At 41.5% G+C, this 23,305-nt stretch overlaps 1 protein-coding gene across 4 annotated transcripts in view; it reads left to right on the forward strand.

Annotated features, from left to right (window-relative positions):
* RAB30 (RAB30, member RAS oncogene family) overlaps positions 1-23,305 on the forward strand; it is an 88,652-nt gene that overhangs the window by 43,001 nt on the left and 22,346 nt on the right. For all 4 annotated transcript variants that reach the window (XM_008539020.2, XM_070623996.1, XM_070623995.1 and 1 more), the window contains one exon: positions 22,859-22,959. In XM_008539020.2, coding sequence (XP_008537242.2) covers positions 22,867-22,959 — 93 coding nt within the window. In that variant the 5' untranslated portion in view covers positions 22,859-22,866. The remainder of the gene's footprint in view (positions 1-22,858; positions 22,960-23,305) is intronic.

The raw sequence follows: 23,305 nt of genomic DNA on the forward strand, positions 1-23,305 counted from the left end.
TCACTGTTTATTTTTGGTTCCTTGAATATGCCAAGTCCATTCTCACTTTAGGGCCTTTGCACTTTCTGTTCCTTCAGCCTGAAATGCTCTTCTTCCAGTCATCATGTGCTTGGCTCTTTCGTACTCACACAGCCCCTCGGAGAGGCCTTCTTTGACAACTCAGTCTAAAATATCTGTCTGGTCATTCCCTGTCCCTTCTTATTTTAATTCTCTGCTCGCACTCATCACTATCTCACGTTTTTCTTGTTCGTTTATATATATGCTCATTTCCCCATTCATCCATTGCTCTGTTTTCTGCCCAACTGGAACATATGCTCTAGGGTGGGGGGACCTTTGTCTGCTTGTTCCTCACTGTATTCTCTGCTCCTGGATCAGAGACTTGCATAGAGTAGATGCTTAGTACAATGTGTGGAATGAATGAACGTGTTTTTCATATTTGTGAAATGGAGAGGCTGATACTTATGTCTCAGAATTGTTGAGGACTTGCGTTACTAATCTGATACTGCATGCAAAGTGAATAGTTCTGTGTCCAGCACATCGTGTTTAATAAATAGAAACTATATTATTTTTTAAGTATGTGGCTTATCATAGGCATTCAACAAGGATTAGTTCTTTTTCTTTCCTCTAGTCTGGGTCCCTTGTGGCATTTTATATTTAAATAAGACAAACTGTGGACAGGTGAAAGGAACTCCCGAGTCAGCTGTGACTGTTTTTTCTGAAAAACAGGTTTAAAAAGGACTATTCAATGAATAGTCAACATCAGCTAATTTAGAACCATTATTAATGTCACTTCTGTCTCCCATCCCCCAGTACACAGAGAAACACTGCATTATGACAAGGTTTGGCTTTCTCTTGGGAAATTATAAATTTCTTCTTCTCTTTGGTTATATGATCTTTGCCAATGAACTCTCCTTAGGATCAAAGTGTTTTGGGGTTTGAGTTCCTCATTGTGGTATTTAGTTTCTCTGAAAAGTATTCCTAGCTTTTGTGTGTTTCCGTCAATTTTTCTTTTGCATTTATTTAACACATATTTATTTAGGGTCTACTGAGTGCCAGGCAGTGGGGATACAGATAGGAATTCATAGGGGCCTCTGTCCTTAAGGTCTAGTGGGGGAAGCAGGATACAGAAACCAGTGAAGATAATCAAGTGTCTGTGAAGAGTCTCCGTAGAACATAGTGGAGGAGTGGCTCCATACAAAGACAAGAGTGGCTAATTCACATGGAGCGGGGAAGGAACGTTTCACAGATACGTGGTTGCTCACCAGCCAACAAGGAGAGAATGGCTGTGTGAGTAAAGATGTGGAGGGATGCACCTGCCTCCGGATCCACACTCTGGGAGCTTGGCATGGCTGTGTGATCGCAGTGGCAGTGGCAACTTGAAGGTTGTGAGAAGCAAAGCCAGAGAGAAGAGCAGGGACTGGGTCATGGGTAGCTCTGTATGCTCTGCTAGTGAATTTGAACTTTTCTCCAACAATAACAGTGACAGGAGCAGCACCTAACATTTATGGGGCACTTGCTATATACCAGGTTTTCTCCTTCATGCTTTATTATATTAATTCCTTTAATCCATACAACAACCCTATGGGGTAGACACTGTTGTTATCCATATCTACAAATAAAGAAAGGTAGTCACCAAGGGAACTTGCTCAAGGTCACCCAACTCAAAGGGCAGAGGCAGGACTCAGACTCAGGCAGCTCGGCTCCAGAGTTTGCGCTCTTCACCAGGGCATTGTACTCCATCTCACACATGGCTTTGAGTAGGCGGTGGGAGCTCCTGCGGACATTTAAGCATGGGAATGACGTGGTCAGATTAGTTCTTTGGAAAAGTTGCGTTGCATGTTGTATAGGGGTTAGTTTCTAAAATCATCTGAGGCAAAAAATGCAGAGTTACATTTTCCTTGAGGTGACAAGTATCTGAGTGAGGTTTGCTATGTTAGCGGTGGCATCTCATGTCTCAGGCAGCCCAAGGCACCAGCTTTTCCCCCTAGCCTCGGAACAGAGGGCAGTCTCTGGGAGAGGCACATGTAAAAGATGAATGATCAGTTTGTGTTGAGGGGCCCCGTTGTTTGAAAAGCACAAAAGCGTCACACTCCAGCAGAACCTGAGCCCCTCCATGGCGACAGCAGATAGCCTCCCCTCTCCCTCTCTCTAGGGCCTGTTACTCTCTCTTAATGGGCAGCAGGGCCCATGCATTGCTTAGATAGCGATTTTCCCTGTCCATGTTTCTCCCCCGGGGGAAGTCCAGAGGGGCACGGATGGAAGTTAGGCCTGTGTATGATGACAGCAGAGTAGAGGAAGGACTGCATGTGAGTGGAGAAGTGGGAAGAAGGTCGAGAGAACAGGCAGAACAGGGCAGCTGCTGCCGAGGTACCAGAGGTTGACCCCAGTGAAGGTCGGGGCAAGTGGATGGGAGAATAAGGCTATGAGAGATATGAAGGAGGTTAAATATTCTGGACCTAATGACTGATTGGATTTGTTCCCTTAAAGCTTTTTCTGATCTGAAAACTTAGTGCATCATTGTATCTTTCTGTTTTCAAAGTCTAGTAAAATTCTTTCTAATTTCCAACTATATCGGCTTTAGTAACACTCTACTCTCCATGCTCCTGGCTTCTGGTTGTTGAAATAGGCCTAAGAGTCTGCTGCAGGTGTTGGGAACTTTGAACAATCCATCTGTCCTGTCGTAATGGTGCAATATGTCTGTTTTTTGCTTATAAACAGGCGTTGTATTAGGTCGGTTCTCTTGATAGTGCTTGAAAAAACCCCCCACTATGTGCTCTTACGGGTCTTAAGTTTTCTTGTTTTTAAAAATTGAAATGATTTTGTAACTACTTTATTTTCAATTATGTTATTGAGGTCATATTGGTTTATAACTTTGTAATTTCAGGTGTACGTTATTACATATCAGTTTCTGTATAGACTGCATTGTGCTCACCACCAATAGTCTAATTTTTTTCTTTCACTATACATACGTGCCCCTTTGCCACTTATGCCCACCCCTGAACCTCCTTCCCCTCTGGGGTAACCACTAGTCTGTTCTCTTTATCCATGTTTGTTTATCTTCCACATATGAGTGAAATTACATGGTGTTTGTCTTTGTGTGGCTTATTTCACTTAATATCATACCCTCAAGGTCCATCCATGCTGTTGCAAATAGGATGATTTTGTCTTTTTTTTATGGCTGAGTAATATTTCATTGTATATGTATACCACATCTTTATCCATGTATCAGTTGATCGGCTCTTGGGTTGCTTCCACATCTTGGCTATTGTGAATAAGGCTGCAACAAACATAGGGGTGCATAAGTCTCCTTGAATTGTTGATTTCAAGTTCTTTGGGTAAATACCTAGCAGTGGGATAGCTGGATTGTATGGTATTTCTGTTTTTAATTTTTTGAGAAATCTCCATACTGTTCCTCATAGTGGCTGCACCAGTTTGCATTCCCACTAGAAGTGCATGAGGGTTCCCATCCTCTCCAACATTTGTTATTTTATGCCTTGGTAAATATAGCCATTCCAACAGGTGTAAGATGATATCTCATTCTAGTTTTCCTTTGCATTTCCCTAATAATTAGTGATGTTGAACATCTTTTCATGTGCCTATTGACCATCTGTATATCTTCTTTGGAAAAATGTCTGTTCATATCCTCTGCCCATTTTTTGATTGGGTTGTTTGTTTTTTTGGTCTTGAGTTGTATGAGTTCTTTATATATTTTGCAAGTTAACCCCTTGTTGGATATATGATTTGCAAATATTTTCTCCTAGTTGGTGGGATGTCTTTTCATGTTGTTCATGGTTTCCTTTGCTTTGCAGAAGCTTTTTAGTCTGATGTAGTCCCATTTGTTTATTTTTTTTGATTCCTTTGCCTGAGTAGACATGGCATTCGAAAAGATGCTGCTAAGACCAATGTCACAGAGTGTACTCTTTATTTTCTTCTAGGAGTTTAATGGTTCCAGGTCTTACAATCAAGTCTTTAATCCATTTTGAGTTAATTTTTTTGTGTGGCGTAAGGGAATGGTCTACGTGCATTCTTTTGCATGTGGCTGTCCAGTTTTCCCAACTGGAAAGAAATTTTCCTTTCTCCATTGTATGTTCTTGGCTCCTTTCTTGAGGATTAGTTGTCCATAGATGTGTGGTTTTATTTCTGGGCTTGCAATTCTATTCCATTGATCTGTGCATCTGTTTTGTTTTGTTTTGTTTTGTTTTACCAATACCATGCTGTTTTGATTACTATAGCTTTGTTGCATATTTTAAAGTCAGGGGTTGTGATGCCTCCAGCTTTGTTCTTTTTTCTCAGGATTGCTTTAACTATTTGGGGTCTTTTGTTGTTCCACATAAATTTTAGGATTCTTTGTTTTATTTCTGTGAAGAATGTCATTGGGATTCTGATTGGGATTGCATTGAATCTGTAGATGGCTTTAGGCAATATGGATATTTTAACTTTGTTTATTCTTCCAACCCGTGAACATGGAATATCTTTCCATTTCTTTATGTCTTCTTCGATTTCTTTCGATAATGTCTTATAGTTTTCAGTGTATAGGTCTTTCCCTTCTTGGTTAAATTTATTCCTAGATATTTTATTCTTTTTGTTGCCATTGTAAGTGGGTTTGCATTCTTGACTCCTCTTTCTCCTAGTTCATTATTAGTGTATAGAAATGCAACTGAATTTTGTAGGTTGATTTTGTACCCTGCAACTTTGCTGTAGTTGTTTATTATTTCTGATAGTTTTCTGGTGGATTCTTTAGGGTTTTCTATGTATACGATCATGTTGTCCACAAACTGTGAGAGTTTCACTTCTTTCTTGCCAATTTGGATACCTTTTATTTCTTTTTCTTGTCTAACTGTTCTGGCCAAAACCTCCAGTACTATGTTGAATAGGAGTGGCAAGAGTGGGCACCCTTGTCTTGTTCCTGTTCTCAGAGGGATGGCTTTCAGCTTTTTGCCTTTGAGTATCACGTTGGCTGTGGATTTGTCATATGTGGCCCTTATTATGTTGAGGTACTTTCCTTCTGTACCCATTTTATTGAGGTTTTTTTTTTGTTTTTGTCATAAATGGATGTTGGATTTTGTCAAATGCTTTCTCTGCATCTATTGAGATGATCATGTGATTTTTATTCTTCATTTTGTTAATGTGGTGCATCACGCTGATTGATTTGTGGATGTTGTACTATCTCTGTGTCCCTGGTATAAATCCTGTTTGATCATGGTGTATGATCCTTTTAATGTATTGCTGTATTCGGTTTGCCAATATTTTGTTGAGGATTTTTGCATCTATGTTCATCCACAATATTGGCCTGTAAGTTTCCTTGTTTGTGTTGTCCTTGTCTGGTCTTGGTATCAGGGTAATGTTGGCGTCATAGAATGAGTTAGGAAGTGTTCCATCTTTGATTTTTTGAACTAGTTTAAAAAGAATAGGTATTAAATCTTCTTGGAATGTTTGGTAGAATTCTCTGGAGAAGCCATCTGGTCCTGGACTTTTGTTTTTTGAGAGGTTTTGGATCACTGTTTCAATCTCTTTACTTTTGATGAGTCTGTTCAGATTCTCTCTTTCTTCTTGATTCAGTTTTGGGAGGTTGTATGAGTCTAAGAATTTGTCCATTTCTTATAGGTTATCCAATTTGTGGGCATATCGATAGTTTTTCATAATATTCTCTTATAATCCTTTGTATTTCTGTGATATCCATTGTAGTTTCTCCTCTTTCATTTCTAATTTTATTTATTTGAGGCTTCTCTCTTTTTTGCTTAGTGAGTCTGGCTAAGGGTTTATCAATTTTGTTTATCTTCTTCAAGAAGTATCTCTTAGTTTCACTGCTCCTTTCTCCTGTTCTTTTTACCCTCTATTTCACTTATTTCTGCTCTAATTTTTATTATTTTCCTGCTTCTGCTGACTTTGGGCTTGCTTTGTTCTTCTTTTTCTAGTTCTGTTAGCTGTAGTTTAAGATTACTTATTTGAGATTTTTTTTGTTCGTTGAGGTGGGCCTGTATTGCTGTAAATTTCCGTCTTAGAACTACTTTTGCTGCCTTCCATAAGAGTTTGTAGTTGTGTTTTTCATTTTTGTTTGTCTCCAGGTATTTTTAAATTTCTCCTTTGATTTCTTCAAAGATCCACTGGTTGTTCAGTAGCATATTGTTTAGTCTCCACATATTTATGACTTTCCCAGCTTTTTTCTTGTTGTTGATTTCTAGTTTCATGGCATTATAGTCAGGAAAGATGCTTGATACGATTTCAGTCTTCTTAAATTTATTGAGGCTTGCCTTGTTTCTCAACGTATGGTCTGTCTTTGAGAATGTTCCATGTGCACTTGAGAAGAATGTGTGTTCTTGTCTTTTTGGATGGAATGTTGTATATATATCTATTAACTCAATCTAGTCTAGTGTTTCATGTAAGTGCATTACTTCCTTTTTGACTTTCTGTCTGGTTGATCTATATGTTGATTTAAGTGGGGTGTTGAAGTCCGTGCTATTATTGTGTTGCTGTTAATTTATCCCCTTATATCTATTAGTGCTCCTGTGTTAGGTTCATATATGTTCATAAGTGTTATGTCCTCTTGGTGGAATGTCCCTCTTTTTTTTTGCTGAGGAAGATTCTCCCTGAGCTAACATCTGTTGCCAATCCTCCTCTTCTTTTTTTTCCCTTGAGGAAGGTGAGCCCTGAGCTTACATCTGTGCCAGTCTTCCTCTGTTTTGTATGTGGGTTGCCACCACAACATGGCTGACGAGTGGTGTAGGTCCATGCCTGGGATCTAAACCCATGAACCTGGGCTACTGAAGCAGAGGGCACTGAACTTAACCACTAGTCCATAGGGAGGCGCTGGAATGTCCCTTTTATCATTATATACTGTCCCTCTTTGTCTCTCATTGTTTTTTTAATCTTGAAGTCCACTTTGTCTGATGTAAGTATGGTACCATCTGCTTTGTTTTGCTTGCCATTTGCTTCAAGTATTGTTTTCCATCCCTTTACTTTGAGCTTACATTTGTCTTTAGAGTTGAGATATGTTTCCTGGATGCAGTATATTGTTGGATCTTGTTTTTTAATCCATCCCACCACTCTGTCCTTTGATTGGAGAATTCAACTCATTTACATTCAGAGTGATTATCCATATAGAGGGCTTAATGCTTCCCTTTTATCTCTTGTTTTCTGGTTGTTCTATATTTCTTTTATTTCTCTTCTCTTGTATTTCTGACTGCCATTTCAGTTTGGTGGTTTTCTGTGGTGGTTTTCTCAGTTTTTGCTTTATTTATGATTTGTGGCTCTCCTCTGATTTTTTGTTTAGTGGTTACCATGAAGTTTGTATAAAAGATCTCATAGATGAGATAGTCCATTTTCTGATAGCCTCTTATCTCCATTAGCCTAAGCAGGTTCCATCCCCTTCCTCTTCCTCTTCTGAGTTATTGTCACAAATTATTCTGTTACATGTTGTGAGTTTGTGACTACATTGAAATGTTTATGGTTATTTTTGATGCTTTCTTTCCCTTTATCTTTTATGTTATAATAGTTTCCTAACCTGCTCTGATAGAGAGCTGCAATTTTCTGCTTTTGTCTGTCCATTTATCTCCTTGCTCAAAGCTTTGTAAACCTTTGCCTTTTTGCTTCAGGCATGAGGGCTTCCTTTATCATTTCTTGTAAGGGAGGTCTAGTGGCAATGAACTCCCTCAGCTTTTGTTTATCTGGGAAAGCTTTCATTTCTCCATTGTATCTGAAGGATAGTTTCACTGGATAGAGTGTTCTTGCTGAAAGTTTTTGTCTTTCAGTATTTTGAATATATCATTCCATTCTTTCCTAGCCTGTAAGGTATCTGCTGAGAAATCTGGTAAAAACCTGGTATGGGTTCCTTTGTAGGTTATTTTCTTCTGCTTTGCTGCCCTTAATATTTTTTCTTTGTCATTTATTTTTTCCAGTTTTACTGTTATATGCCTTGGAGAAGGTCTTTTTGCATTGATGTAATTAGAAGTTCTATTGGCTTCATGTATTTGTAAGTCTACTTTGTTCCCCAGGTTTGGGAAGTTCTCAGCTATTATTTCTTTGAGCAAGCTCTCTGCTCCTTTCTCCCTTGCTTCTCCCTCTGGAATACCTGTAATCCTTATGTTCCTTTTCCTAATTGAGTTGGATATTTCTCGAAGAATTTCTTCATTTTTAAAAAATCTTAGTTCTTTCTCCTCCTCCACCTGAAACATTTCTAGATTCCTGTCGTCTTATTCACTAATTCTGTCCTCCATAATATAAGCTCTACTTTTTATGGTTTCTAGATTATTTTTTATCTCATTAATTGTGTTCTTCATGTCTAGAATTTCTGTAGTTTTTTTTTTTAAGGGCTTCAATCTCTTTGCTGAAGTATTCCCTCTGCTCATTAGTTTTATTCCTGAGCTCATTAAACTGTCTTTCTGAGTTTTCTTTAACTCGTTGAGTTTCTTTATGACCACTATTTTAAATTCTCTGTCATTTAGGTTATAAATTTCTGTGACTTCAGGATTGGTTTCTGGAGACTTGTCATTTTCCTTCTGCTCTGAAGTATTACTGTAGTTTTTCATGGTGTTTGATTAACTCATCCTTTGCCAGCGCATTTGTGGTAGTGTCAGATTGCAGATTCCAACTGCCACCACTGGGGGAAAGCAGGAGCTGTGTTTCTGATCCTGCCGTCTGCTGGAAATTGTGCATGTATGGCTGTTCTGCATTTCTGCAGGCTAGCCACAGCCGCTAGGCATGGCTTCTGTGCTCAGTGGATGGGTTGCCCAAGTGCAGGTCTGCACTGTGCTTGCTGGTGGTTTGGCTGAGCTGTTGTGCTTGGTGGATGGGGCACCTTCGCAGGTGCTGAGCCATGGCCACTCAGTGGGGAGCATTTCAATTGGCAGGGCTGCCACAGCACGGTGGGCACTCCCACAGCCCAGATACTTCTCTGAAGGCGTTTGCATGTCTGCCTGTCTGCCCCCACCTCCTCTTATAGTCGCTCTGGCCACTGCACTTGGTGTGTGGTCTCTTAGTGGGGAGTGGTCCCACTGGTGGGGCCGCTGCAGCACAGTGGGTGCTCCCACAGGCTGGGCTACCTGTCCAATTGCATTTGCGTGCAGGTTGGGCTGCCCCGTCTCCTCTTAGAGTCACGCCGGCTGCTGTGTGAGGCTCCAGACTTGGCTTGCTGCCGCGGGGGATAGGGGGTGTGCTCACCTAGTTCCACTGCTTTCCGGGGATCCAATCCACCCACCTTCAGATGTATAGCTGCGTGGGTCGCTCAGGCATCCTGTTGTGCTGTGTGGGTATCCTTTGGTGGTTAACGAATGTCCATTTAGTTGTAATTTAGAGGGAGAGAGACAAAGGGAACAGCTCACTCCACCAGTTGCTGACATGACTCCTGTAACTACTTTAAAGAAAATGTTGACATGATTACAATGAACAAAACAAAACCACCCAGTACAAAGGAGAAAGAGACAGGGAGGATACATCAAAATGCTGACAGTGATTGTGTTCCTTTTGCTAATTTATTTTTCCCTTTTCTGTGTTTTCTAAGTTTTAAAAAATATGTCTGTGGTACTGCAAAATGTTAAAAACTTGTGGGAAAAAAAAAGACAAAACCTAAAAAATAAAAATCTCCCTGTAATCCCATGATCCTAACACAGCATATGTTCTTACTTTTGGAATGCCCTTGTTCACATACATGCTTACTTTTCATAGTTGCTGTCCTGACAAATGCAGCTCTGTGTATTCTTTTTATTTTACAGCCTATTGTCAACATTATTTCATATTTCTACATAGTTTTCATTATTGGCATTTCTAATGGCTGCCCCACATTCCATGGTGTTGATGTTCCATACTGAGCTATCCCTTGTTGGACATTTGGATTGTTTCCAATTCTTTTAGATAAGCTGTAATGAGCATTTTTGTTCATTTTGTATTTTGAATTTGTCCAGTTCTTTCCTTAAAGTGAATTCCCAGCAGTGAGCTCACTGCATAAAAGGTTTGAACTCGGTTATGGCTTTTGGTTTGTACCAAGTAAGATCCTGCTTTCTAGAAGAGCAGATTAAATGTGGATGGTCACTAGCTCTGCACGTGTGTACGTGTCTCATGTTTCTCAGAGGTACCACTACTGAGCCTCCATGATATTTTGATAAAGTGTATTGTTTTTAAATCAGTCATCTTTTTTTTTTAAGATTTGAATTTTCCTTTTTCTCCACAAAGCCCCCCAGTACATAGCTGTATAATTTTAGTTGTGGGTCCTTCTAGTTGTGCCATGTAGGGAATGCCGCCTCAGCATGGCCTGATGAGCGGTGCCATGTCTGCGCCCAGGATCCGAACCAGTGAAACCCTGGGCCACTGAAGTGGAGCGCACAAACTTAACTACTCGGCCACAGGGCTGGCCCCTAAATCAGTCATCTTTATTGAAGAAAATTTAGCAAAGATATAAATATATAAAGAAGGAAATAAAATATCCACTTAAAAAATATTTTTCCTTCCAAGTATATATTTCATAATGTTACATCATGTGGCTCTATGAAAGTATAACCTCTTCTCTATTATTGCATAAAGGCTTTACTCCTCTCTCTATTTTGGGATCTATTCTAAGTAATACTAGAGTGAACTTTCTTGTGAATAAATCTTTGTGCACATGTTGGACTCATTCCTTAGGAAAATTCCCGCAAGGAGAATTGCTAGGTAAATGAATATGGACATTGTTAAGGCTTTTGATGAATATTGAAAACTTGCTATTGAGGAAAGTTTTGCCACTTAATATGTCACCTGATTAGAAGTCTGTAGTAGACTGACTGGGTGAGAGCTGATGAGGGCGTGAGCCAGGTTGGTGGGTGGGGACAAAGATGGAGCAGAGGGAAAATGCAAGCTGCATTTCTGACAGAAAATCTGCAGACCTTGGTGACAGATGGCTTATGGCATGCTTTGTATATGTGTGTTGGGGGACCATGTTGAAGGAGATTTCTACCCTATCTTCCACACAGGAATTTGTCAGGATGCAGATAAGATAATTTACAGGAAAACAAACTTGAGGTGCTGTGTAGATGAAAAAACTTGTTGACAGTGGTGGTAACCAAGCAATCCTGCCCAACAGAGCTGTTTCAAGGATGAAATGGGCTGGTGTGTGTAGAGCACCAAGGCTGTAGACAAATAGTCATTCTCTTGAGTGACACAGGACCTGGCACAAACTAGGGAGACAGATGTAGGAGAATTCCTACGTTTTATTCTCCTCCATTTGAGTCTCAGAGCACGTGGTCACTTGTTTCCCTTTTACTTTTCTCCTGCTTCCAGTGAGGAGGGAATCTGTTTAAACAGCTGAGGGAAGGGTCCAGGCTGGATTGACGGTCTTCCAGCATGGAAGGAGATACCTCTGTGTTTGGTAGGTCTTGGGTCCCTAAGGCAGAGGGAACCACTTGAGTCCACTTGTGGGCTGCAGCCTGACCTCTGGCTGCCAGGCCAGGCTGCATTGTGTGCTCAGCCTGGGGGAGGAGACTGAAGATGCGGATAAGGAGGCACTTCCGGTCCAGCCAAACAGGCGCAGGAAAGCCTCTGCAGAGGAAAGATTAGACACATTCTCTGATTTAGTGAAAACAACGGGGTAGGCAGTGGGACAAATACGGCCCCTCCCAAACTCCTTGGGAGTGGTATTGTTGATTATAATTGGAGGAGGACAACAGAGGGAGCCTGACCTGCTTGTGCAGAAGACGGAAACAGCAGGTTGGGTCTGGGAAGGCCTTTTTTTAGATCAGTTCAACAAACATGTTTAACAGACAGAAGCTCCCCATCTCAGAAAGGGATTAATGAGTGGGAAGGTTATCTTTCTTTTCTCCCGGGAAGCAAGGCGCCAGTATTTCCAGGCACATTCAAGACTTTTTGTCACGCACCTGCGCCCAGGTGCTGTGGTACAAAACAAATTAGGTCTGCCTGGGGAGCTGTCTGAATGGGGGCCCCCCCCCCCCCCCCGTGGGTCCCAGCAGTGGGCCTTCCTTCTCCTCTCACCTCTCTGTGGAAAACCAAATCTGTGCTTAGTGAATGACGCCTTCTCACTGTGGAAAGTGACAGAGCACTATGACTTCAACAAGATAATTCAGACATTTGCTTTGGTTGATGCTGATGAAATGCTGTTTCTTGGATTTTCATTTTCCTTACGTCTGGTACCTCAAATCTGTTGTGTATTTCTGGGAAAGAGGAAAATATAAAAGACAATAAATGTAAAGAATAAAATAATAATTTTTTTTATTGCCTTTCTTTTTTATTTTTGAAAATAGTATTCTGGCAATCTCAGGCCTACTTTAGTTTTTATTCTCATTTTTGTCTTTATCTTCTCCATGTTTTAAAAAATATTCCCAAGGGCTGCTTTTGAGTTCCCTCTCATCGATGGGTCCATGCCAGCCTCCCCTGGTGGTTATGCCCATGGCCTTGCCCAGTAGGGATTTATTTTTGCAGACCTCATTTATCCTGGCAGCAGCTCTGACTTAGAGTCAGGGGACCTGTGTACGCCCTTCTGGCTCTGTTGCTTGAATGCTCTGTGGCCTGAGGTAAGTCACTCTCTTGATTTCAAATCCCATCTCTGTAAAATGGGGAGAAAAAAGATGGCTCCTCCTGCTTCAGGAAGATTCTGTGTCAGAGTGCAGTGAGAGTGATTTCTGAGTGGTAATACGTGATACAGATGTGCAAGAGTTTGGTTTTCATTAGTGACACAAATAAACTATTGTTCTACCTCTTGGTTTTGGCTGTCATACAATGGATACTTGGTTTGAGGGAAGTCGGTATGAAAGAATGAAAGAATGAATCCACCATGTAGGGGACTCGTTGTGCTGAGACGTGGTTTAACAGAGAAGCACTGGTATACACAGTAAACTGGATAAAGCAACCCCAGAGTCTGGGTGGGGCATTCCTTACCTGCCTTGTGCAGGGGTGCAGCAGAGTAACAGAGAAAAACAAAAAGGTAGAAATAGAGCACTGCAAACAGATTTTTTTTAAAAGGGCCTCTCACTATATTAGGAAAACTGTCTTTTTTTTTTTTTGAGAAAGATTAGCCCTGAGCTAACTACTGGCAATCCTCCTCTTTTTGCTGAGGGAGACTGGCCCTGAGTTAACATCCATGCCCATCTTCCTTTACTTTATACGTGGGACGCCTACCCCAGCATGGCTTTTGCCAAGCGGTGCCATGTACGCACCCGGGATCCGAACCAGCGAACCCTGGGCCGCTGAGAAGCAGAACGTGCAAACTTAACCTCTGTGCCACCGGGCCAGCCCCAGGAAAACTGTCTTGCTTTTCAAGCACTACTATAGACTGAATGGAAGGGCAGAGTATAATTTGTTAAGAGTTAGAGGTTATTTTCTTCCCTAGAAAGAGCTAGATAGTACAGCCTCCCCAGAAGCAAACACTGTTGTCAGTTTTCTTTTGTACTCTTCCAGAGATATTTTATGCATAAACAGATAAATAATGATATGCTTCCCTTTATGTACTATGCGCAACTCGCTTCTTTCACTTAATGCATCTTGCAGGTGTCCATAGCAGGCTGCAGCATGCATTGATCTAGAGGTTCCATAATCTCTACAACCATTCTCCTGCTGATGGACTTTTAGGTTATTTTTCTATTTGCTATTACAAACATTGTTGTAATGAATACCCTCCTCCATGTGTCTTTGTACACATGTATCGGTATAAGTGTAGGATGGATTCCTAGAAGTGGAATTGCTGGGTCAGAGGGTGTGTCATAGTCTTTTTAGTTCTAAATGAATACTGCCCTCCATAGAGGTTGTGTTGATTTACCTCCCACCAGTGGTATATCAGTACCCCACTTCTCTATACCCTCTCCAATGCGAAGTGAACTTTGCCAACGTGAGATGGAAAATGGCCTCTGATTATAAAGTCATTATAGTTTTCATTATAAATTGTTTATACTTGGGGCCAGCCCCATGGCCGAGTGGTTAAGTTTACATGCTCTGCTTTGGCGGCCCAGGATTTAGCCGGTTCGGATCCTGGGCATGGACATGGCACCGCTCATGAGGCCATGCTGAGGCGGCGTCCCACATACCACAAGTAGAAGGACCCACAACCAAAATATGCAACTATGTACTGGGGGGGTTTGGGAAGAAAAAGCAGAAAAAACAAAAAAGAAGATTGGCAACAGTTGTTAGCTCAGGTGCCAATCTTTAAAAAAAAATTATTTAGGGGCCGGCCCGGTGGCGCAGCAGTTAAGATAGCACGTTCTGCTTCTCAGTGGCCCAGGGTTTGCCAATTTGGATCCTGGGTGTGGAAATGGCACTGCTTGGCAAAAGCCATGCTGTAGTAGGCATCCCACATATAAAGTAGAGGAAGATGGGCATGGATGTTAGCTCAGGGCCAATCTTCCTCAGCAGAAAGAGGAGGATTGGCAGTAGTTAGCTCAGGGCTAATCTTCCTCAAAAAAAAATTTATTGATACTTAAAATTACAATTGTAAATTCATTAGAGTTTTGAATTTACTCTTATGAGTGAGGCTGATCGTTTAAAAAATATTTAAGTGCCATTTTTATTTTCTTTCTTGTAAACTATCTGCTTATGTCCTTTGCCCGTTTTTTTCTATTGGGTTATTCTCTTTTTCTTATTGATTTGCAGGAAGTCTTTACACATTTAAGGAAATTAGTCCTTAGTCATATGTATTTCAGATATTTTAATTAGTTCATCTTTTATTGTTTTGCCATGCAGAATTTTTTTTATTGAGTTCATAATAGTTTACAACATTGTGAAATTTCAGTTGTACATTATTTCTTGTCTGTTACCATGTGAGTGCTCCCCTTCACCCTCTGTGCCCACTCCCTAGACTCCTTCCCCTTGGTAACCACTGAAGTGTTCTCTTTGCCTGTGTGTTTCTTCCACATATGAGTGAAATTATACAGTGTGTCCTTCTCTGTCTGGCTTATTTTGTTTAACATAATACACTCAAGGTCCATCCGTGTTATTGTGAATGGGATGATTTTGTCCTTTTTTATGGCTGAGTAGTATTCCATTATATATATATATATATTTATATATACCACATATATATACCATATATATATATATATATATATATATATATATATATACATCACATTTTCTTTATCCAATCATCGGTTGATGGGCACTTGGGTTGCTTCCATGTCTTGGTTATTGTGAATAACGTGCCACGCAGAATTTTTAAAAAATTAAATTAGTCAAATTCATCAATCTCTTTATTTTATGGCCTTGATTTTGAGTAATTCTTAGAAAGCCTTTCCCTACTTTAAGCTTTCATACGTATCGTGCTGTCTTCTAGTACTTTTATGCTTTTATTTTTAAAAATCCAAATCTTTAATCCATGTGGAATTTATTTTAGTATAACGAGTGAGATAGAGTTCCAACTTAATTTTTTCCCAGAAAGACATGGGTTTTGATTCCGGCACTTCTACTCATTAGCTGTGTAATTTTGAACAAATTAATTAACCTCTCTGAACCTCAACTTCCTTATCTGTATAATGGGAATAGTAATACTTACCTAATGAGGCTGTTGAAAAAGTTAAATAAGATTATATATGGAGGGGCTGGCCCCGTGGCTGAGTGGTTAAGTTTGCGCGCTCCGCTGCAGCGGCTCAGGGTTTTGCTGGTTCGGACGGATCCTGCATGCGGACATGGCACTGCTCATCAGGCCATGCTGAGGCGGCATCCCACATGCCACAACTAGAAGGACTCACAACTAAAAATACACAGCTATGTACCGGGGAGCTTTGGGGAGAAAAAGGAAAAAAATAAAATCTTAGAAAAAAATTATATATGGAAAACATTTAGCACAATTCCGGGCACATAGTAAGTGTTCAAATTATGGTCCAGATACCCAGGAACCTGGGAAAACATTCCCTTTGTTCAGCAAAGGGAAGAAGTTCTAGGTGGCTAGGATACAGAGGTCACCTTGCAACACACTAGTGTGTGACTTATGGTGAATCACGTCATGACTTAAACCCTCAGTTTTCCTCATCTGCATAATGAATGATGAGAACTAGCTCATGAGACTGGTGGCAGGTCCAGATTAGATCACTTCTATGAAAGTATTTTGTAAACTGTAAAGAGCCATATAAAAATGCTGGAGCTTATGGCCCAGTGAATGAGGAGCAGCCACGGCACAGGTGGGTGTTTGACATCTCTGGCCAGGAAGAATAATTAACTTGCAGTAACGTGAAATTAGCAGCTGATGTATAGCAAGTGAGCTTGCAGCCGTTGATGACAGTAATGTTTCGTAATTGCCTTCTGGTAATTAAGCGATAACGAGCTTCCCGAGACAGAACCTTGTTAGAGTGACAGTGGGATCAAGTGCTTTCAGTTCAATGTATACATCTTGAACACAGCAGTGGGATATGCAGACATGAGTGTCTTGTTGAAGCATGGTCCTTGTCCTTAAGGTCAGTAGGGGCAACTGACATGTGGAGCACAGCCCCCTTCACCAGGCAGATGCACACGTGGAGAGGTGCTTGGAGGAAGGTCCCCATTACCCTGGGGTCGTCCAGGAGGGAAAGACTCACCTGCAGAGCCCATTATGTCAGTCTGAACCCAGTCTCTGGAGTCTGGCCCAAATTCTAAAGAACCCCAGCTCAGTAATGCCTTCTTCAAATGTTACTTGTTCTCCTTTTGTGTTCCTCTGTTTGGTTGTTTTGGATTCATCAGGCATATCTTGTTTCTCATGCCCTGCTCTTCTCCCTCCACGGCTTCTGGGTGGGCCTGGTCTTGTTCTTAGGACCTCTGTTCCTATTAGACCTGACTACTTAATTTTTCTCTGAGTAGGGTTGCCAGATAAAATATAAGCTGCCCAGTTAAATTTGAATTTCACATAAACAACTAATAATTTTTTAGTATAATATGTCCCATGCAACATTTGGGTTGTACTCATGTACTAAAGAATTATTCGTATGTCCTGTACAATATTTGGAATAAACTTATGTTAAAATTTATTTGTTGCTATCTGAAATTGAAATTTAACTGGATGTCCTCTTTTTTCTTTCCTCCTTCCCTCCCTTCTTCCTTCTCTCTCTTTTTCTCTTTCTTTCTTTTGTCTAACAACCCTACCTGGGCAGCCCTGATTTGAAATACTATAAAATGGCATTTGCTATACTGATGTTTCATGGAGCCTAAGTAGCGAGCGATATTAAAAGGTATTGGAACAGAATTCTCAGCTGAAATCATGTTTGAGAAATCCAGGATTAAACACGGTTAGCCAGTTTTCTTTATTATGGGGATTTTCAGTACCTTTGACATCTCCAAGATTGAGTTATTGTATTTAGTATTTCTCAGAGTTATGTCCCCGTGAAGCTCTTCCCCCCTTCCCCCTTCCTGAGTGTTTAGTATCGTTGGACAAACGTTGGCTGAATGCTGGGGGTCTTTGGGAATCAGTTCTGTTTGTAGATCATGAGTTCTGATTTTGGGTTTTGGGAAAATACCACTCTGTAGGAAACAAAAAACCTTTGTATAATATTATGGTTATATTTTTGTTTTAAAAATTTATAAAATATGCACATAGATGTGGGTGTATATAAACAAAAAAACTAGAAAGATGTATACCAAAATGTTAACCATAATTATCTCCAGGAGTGGGTGTGGGTAGGGAAGAGATAATAGGCGATTTTCTCTTCCTTTTTGTTTGGCTGTATTTTCTGCATTCAATATATATGACTCTTGTCAAAAGGGTTAAGAAAACATTTGATTATTATATTTTTTAAAGTTGCCTCTCTAGCAACTCAGTGATACAGGGTCTGTCATCCCCATCTTATGGATAAGGAAACTTTACACAGCTCTTTGGCAGACCCAGGTCTCTTGATTTCCGGCGCGTGCTGTCTCTTTGGTTTGAGAGAATGGCAGCACACACTGTCCTGAGCAGGGGCCAGGCGCCTGTTTACCCAGCTCCCTCGGTTTATAGACCGAGGTTCGGACCCCAAAAGGGAAGAGGACCTGAATGAGATACGTGGATTTTGAACAAGGACGAGTTGCCAAAGTATCATTTTCTTGAGCGGGGGCTGAGGGTCAGAAGGCAGGACGGTGGGGTGGAGATCTGGCGTCTGTTCACTGGAAACCTTGACTTTATCTGTTACACTGAGCCCAAAGGGCAAGGAGAAAAATGTACTGATGTACAACAGTGAATACAGTTGGCTTTTTTTTTTTTAAAAGAAAAGTCACTTTGATAAATGATTTGTGTTGCCAAAATCACATTGCTTAGAATGTTTTTTTCTTTTTAAGCTTTTCATAGTATGTCTTGTTTCCTGTGTCGTTTTAAAAATCATTTTTCTTTTTCTCGTCTATTTTTCCCTTGTTGAGTCTCATATATACATCCATTTATTTAGAGCTTTTGTGGTGATTATGATATTTGGGGTTTTGCTTGTTTATCCAAGTAGTGTTCCTATTTATATCCTCTGTGCCCGGTACTTAAGTTACATGGATGAACGATGACTGAATTGTGGGAGAGGTATGCGAGGGAAAAGTCTGGTAGGTCCAGTTCCTAAAAGAGACCTGGGCTCTGAGGGCGCAGAGAGGAGCAGGGTTTGTATGATCTGGAATCTGTGTGTGGCCCTATCAATGTGGGTGTGCTGCTCCCAGAGCAGGGAGATTCTGGAACACTGTGGTTCAAAGGGGCCTGGGATTCCATTCAGCTGAGCCTCTGAAACCTCGTAACAGGTATAGCATGAGGCAGGGGACGGCAGCACCCTATTTCAGAAGGAGTCAAATGGATCTGGATTTGAATCCTTGTCCTAAGACTGACTAGCTGTGTGACTTTAGCATAACCCCTCCTGCCTCAGTTTCCTCTTCAGTAAGTTAGGGATGATAATGATAGTACCTACCTCACAGGGTTGTTGTGAGGATTAATTGAGTGAATACATATAGAAGGGTACCTGGCACATAATAAGTGTTGAGTAAGTGTCAACTATTATTATTATTGACAATAATAGACCCTCAAATCCCTAGAGTAGTGCTTGGCCGCTAGCGTATCTTGCAACATGTTTGTTCCCCAAAGTATGAGTTTTCTTGTCGATTTAGGGCTGAGAATAACTAACCGCCTCTGAAAGGGTTCCCCCTCCTGGGATGCTGTCTCATCACCTTGTGATTGGTGGTGCCTGAGCTGTTACCTACCAAACAGAAGGGCTTCCTCAGAGTAGTTTCCAGAGAATCCTGTGAGCTTTTCATTCACCAGTGTGTTTTCTATTAGAAACAGAACAGTAACCACAGCAGGTAACCTGCACGTTAAGTCCAGCCCTGCCACAGACAGCCTGCATTTTTAAAGAGAACAAACACGTTTTTTCCAGATGTTCATTTAAAAAACATTCAACAGAGCATTAGCATTATAATTTCTTATAGAAAGGAGAACGGCTTTCACGTTTACTCTGTGGCTCTTTCCAGGTGGTAACCACATGAGTCTTGACTATGAGCATTGACACTCACCAAGTGACTTTCTTGCCTTCTTTTCCTGAAGGTGCATAATTTGGGCCCTGTTAACCTTCTCTTAGGAGCCTTGTTTCTCAGGTCTTTATTTTTGGACATTCTCCTCTGGATTCTCTGCTTTGTTTCTTTAACCTTTGCCAAAGATGGAGAAATACATGTGTGGCAAACAGTTTAAGCACAGAAACAGAATGGAGCCAAGTCCTGTGTTCTCTGCTCATTGGCTCTTGAAAGCAGCGAGTTGTCCGTGTGTGGTCTGCAGGGCCTCCCATCTTCCTGTTCTCCTTGTGCCTATCCTTGACTTGTATTTTCTTTTTGCTTTTAACAGCTTTATTGAGTTTTAGTTAACATACCATGTCCCTGAGTTTTTTCCTGGAGTCTGACCTTGATTCTTATTTAAACTACTATAGTGGGGTAGAAAGAGTTTTGGATTTGAAGCCAGAAGGGAAGAGGAAAAGGAAATCACATTTATTGAGTGTTTGCACTTCACCATTCAATTCATCAGATCTTTCTTTAGCTCCTACTATGAGCCAGGCATTGTGAAGGGCACTACAGGGTAGTGGTTCCAGGACATGGGAGCTGGAATTTCAGCTCTACTGGTTAAGTGGAACTCACTGGTAAGTGGGACCTTAACATCTTCTTATTTAACATCTCCTGTGCCTCAGGATCCCCATCTGTCAAGTTAGAATGCTAATAGTGTCCACCAATAGGAGTGATGTGAGGATGAAATGAATTAATAATATAGAGCGAGATGATGATGGTGATGATGATGACAATGACAATAACGATGATGGAGAGGGGTTGGGATCAGGACTCAACCAGACAGACACTCACTGCTCTCATGTTGCTCACAGTCGTGTATGTGTGTGTATGAGTGTGAGTGTAGGGTAGAGGTGCTGAGGGATGGACTTGGAATGTGAGACAGGTATAAAGAATTAAGTAGAGTAAAGCACAGTGAGTATTACTACAGGGCAGCGGAGAGTATTGTGGAAGTGCACAGCAGGGAGCCCCAGCCTCGTCTCAGGTCAGAGAAGCATACTAGAGAGAGTGATGTTCGAGTGAAATTGAAAGGAGGAATAAAAGTTAGCTCGGCGAGGGGCAGTAAGGGGAGGTTATGTTCTGTGTTCTGGGCAAGAAGAAACAGTATACGTGAAAGTCTGAAGAGAAAAGCAGTCCTGTGGTATTTAAGGAACTGAGGAGATCCAGTGAGTCCAGAGCATGGGATGTGAGGAGAGTGGTGAGACATGGAACTAGCAATGAAGTCAGAAATCAGACCATGGAAAACTTGTGAGTCACGTTGAGGAATTCGAATGACTAAGAGCCAGGTATTATCCTTGGGGTTTCCATTAATTCCTTCAAGCATCACAACTCTGTGATATAGGTGTTATTAGACCCATTTTGTTTAGGCTCTGAAAAATTGTCACTTACCCAAAGGCACAGACTTAGAAGATAGTAGAGTCAGGATTTGAACCTAGGTCTCTCTAGCTCCAAAGCTAGAGTTCTATTGATGATACTGTATGCCTTCTGAACTTGAAGTCTGGCTGTTAGCTTTATGACTTTGGACTACCCTCAGTTTACTTACCTGTAAAATAGGTAGCATATTAATAAATACCAGCTCATAGACTTGTAAAAACAAATGGGAATATACATAAAGTGCCCAGTATAGTGTCTGGCATATAGCAAGTTCAATGACTGCTTATGGACCCAGATTCTTGACAGAGAAATGTTTTCCCTTCACGGTCCCATGAACTGAGACAGAACCCCATGAGCTGCCACCTGCTTGTTGGCTTGGTTGTCAGTCATCTTTCCAAGGACCACTTGAAATCCACCTAGAAATCACCTTTGCATCACCTTCGTAGAAGGGAATCTACTCCCTGAGCTACTTGCCGGGTCTCAGTGCAGAGGGCTCTCCTTCTGGCCTGCAGCCCTGCAGTCACTTGAGCTTCAGTTCACTGGTAGGGGTGACCCCGAGGCTTCTCTGCTTCTCCCAAGCATCCTTCCCTTCATGGAGTCCCTGAGCATCCTTTTCCTCTTCCTCTGGAGTCCACTGGGCTTGTTTTGCCTACACCTTATGAAATGAATTCCTTTGCTGGTTTGAATTGTATTTAACTTTATTGGTCTCAAGGGCAGAGACTGTCTCAACTGTGTACTTCCTACAGTGATTAGCACAGTACTATATTAGGGACTCAATAGATTACCAATTGTTTTCACCAGGGTAGGGCTTTATGGATACCAAGGCTCTTTTGTATAGTTTTTTTTTGGTAAGGAATATTGGCTCTGAGCTAACATCCGTGCCAATCTTCTTCTATTTATTTGTATGTGGGTCACCGCCACAGTGTGGCTTGATGAGTGGTGTAGGTCTGCGCCCAAAATCTGAACCCACGAACCTCAGGATACCGAAGTGGAGTACACGAACTTAACCACTATGCCATCCAGCCAGCCCCAAGATTTTTTTTTTAAATCTTCACAAGAGTCCTCTGAAGTAAATGAACATGTAGTATTCTTTTTAGCACAAGTTGGAGAAACTAAGGCCTACACTTAAGCAATATGTCCGTTAATTCTTTAATTCTGTAGAGATTTACTAGGTGTAAATCTGTCTCATGGGCTAGGAGAAGAGAGCTGAAAGAGGTAATCCCTTCCTTCAAGGATGAGGCAGACATTGGAACAAATAATTATACACAGCAAGTGAAGTTTTAGGACAAAGAAATGATGAAAGTATTTAACTTTATTTAAAAATAGGGAAGATCAGCGAAAAATTCAGAGAGAAAGAAATGGTTGCATTGAACCTTCAAGGATTGACTTCATGCCGCAGATAGGGTGGGAGGGAGGGCATCCCAGGCAGAGGATATACCACAGCTCATAGGCGTGAGAAGACAGGCACTCTGGGAGGCTCTGCAGCATCAGCTTGGCTGACAGGAGGTCCATAGGAACGGGGTGCTGGTAGAAGGAAAAGATGGCGATAACTCCCACTGGTAAGACCCCAAGGTCCCCAGGGCCTTCAGGAGACTGAGAGGGCCCTTCCCAGTCATGCAGTCTCCCAGTCCCTAGGCCTCCTTCCTAGAGGCATACACAGTCATTACGTAATCTGCTTTAAACTTTGGAAGGGCTCCCTTTTGTCTCTGCTTCCCTGCCCTTCCAGCTTGTCTGCACATAGATTGTAATCTCCTGTCCATGCTAAAAGAACACAGATCTTATCACAGGAGCGACCTGTGACCTGACTACTTGGAAGAATAAAGGTTACCAGGTGAAAGGACATCTCTGTCATTTACTCTCTGTGGCGTGACGTAACTGAGAAGGCATAAAGTCTGTCTGCGACCAAACACCTGTGTTCCTCTTTCACGGGCAGGGTCACCAGAGGGGAGCATTAAATTGCTCTTCAAATGAGTCAGACCCGTTGTTCCCAGGAGACGGGGCTGGTGCAGCGTGAGCTCCGTGGGCAAGTCTGACCAGGCCCCTCTCACACTTGCCTGTGTTTGCCTTGCAGCTGTGTAAATGAGTATGGAAGATTATGATTTCCTGTTTAAAATTGTTTTAATTGGCAATGCTGGTGTGGGGAAGACGTGCCTAGTCCGACGATTCACTCAGGTAAGAGAACTCACAAGGCCAGGGTTGGGTTTCTCAGTCTGGCCTGCGGGGTTAGGGGAACCTAATAGGGAGGGTGAGGGGTCCCAGTGCTAGGCTCTTGGCTGCTAGTTCTTAACATGCCCTTTGAAAGTGCTCCAGCTTTGCAGCCTAGACTAGACTTTTTTAAACCTTCTCGAGGGAGTATGGCTGTGTGGATCACCCCCCCACCATTCTTCTTGTTGCTTCCTTTAATGAAAAGGGCAAGTAGTTTTGCTTTCAGTGTGTAGTATCAAAAATACATTATTAGGTAAGAAATAGATTATTAGTTAATAGGAATCCAAAGGTAGAAACCAATGAATCTGGACAT

This window comes from Equus przewalskii, chromosome 6, assembly GCF_037783145.1.
Source record: "Equus przewalskii isolate Varuska chromosome 6, EquPr2, whole genome shotgun sequence".
In the NCBI taxonomy this organism is placed as follows: domain Eukaryota; kingdom Metazoa; phylum Chordata; class Mammalia; order Perissodactyla; family Equidae; genus Equus; species Equus przewalskii.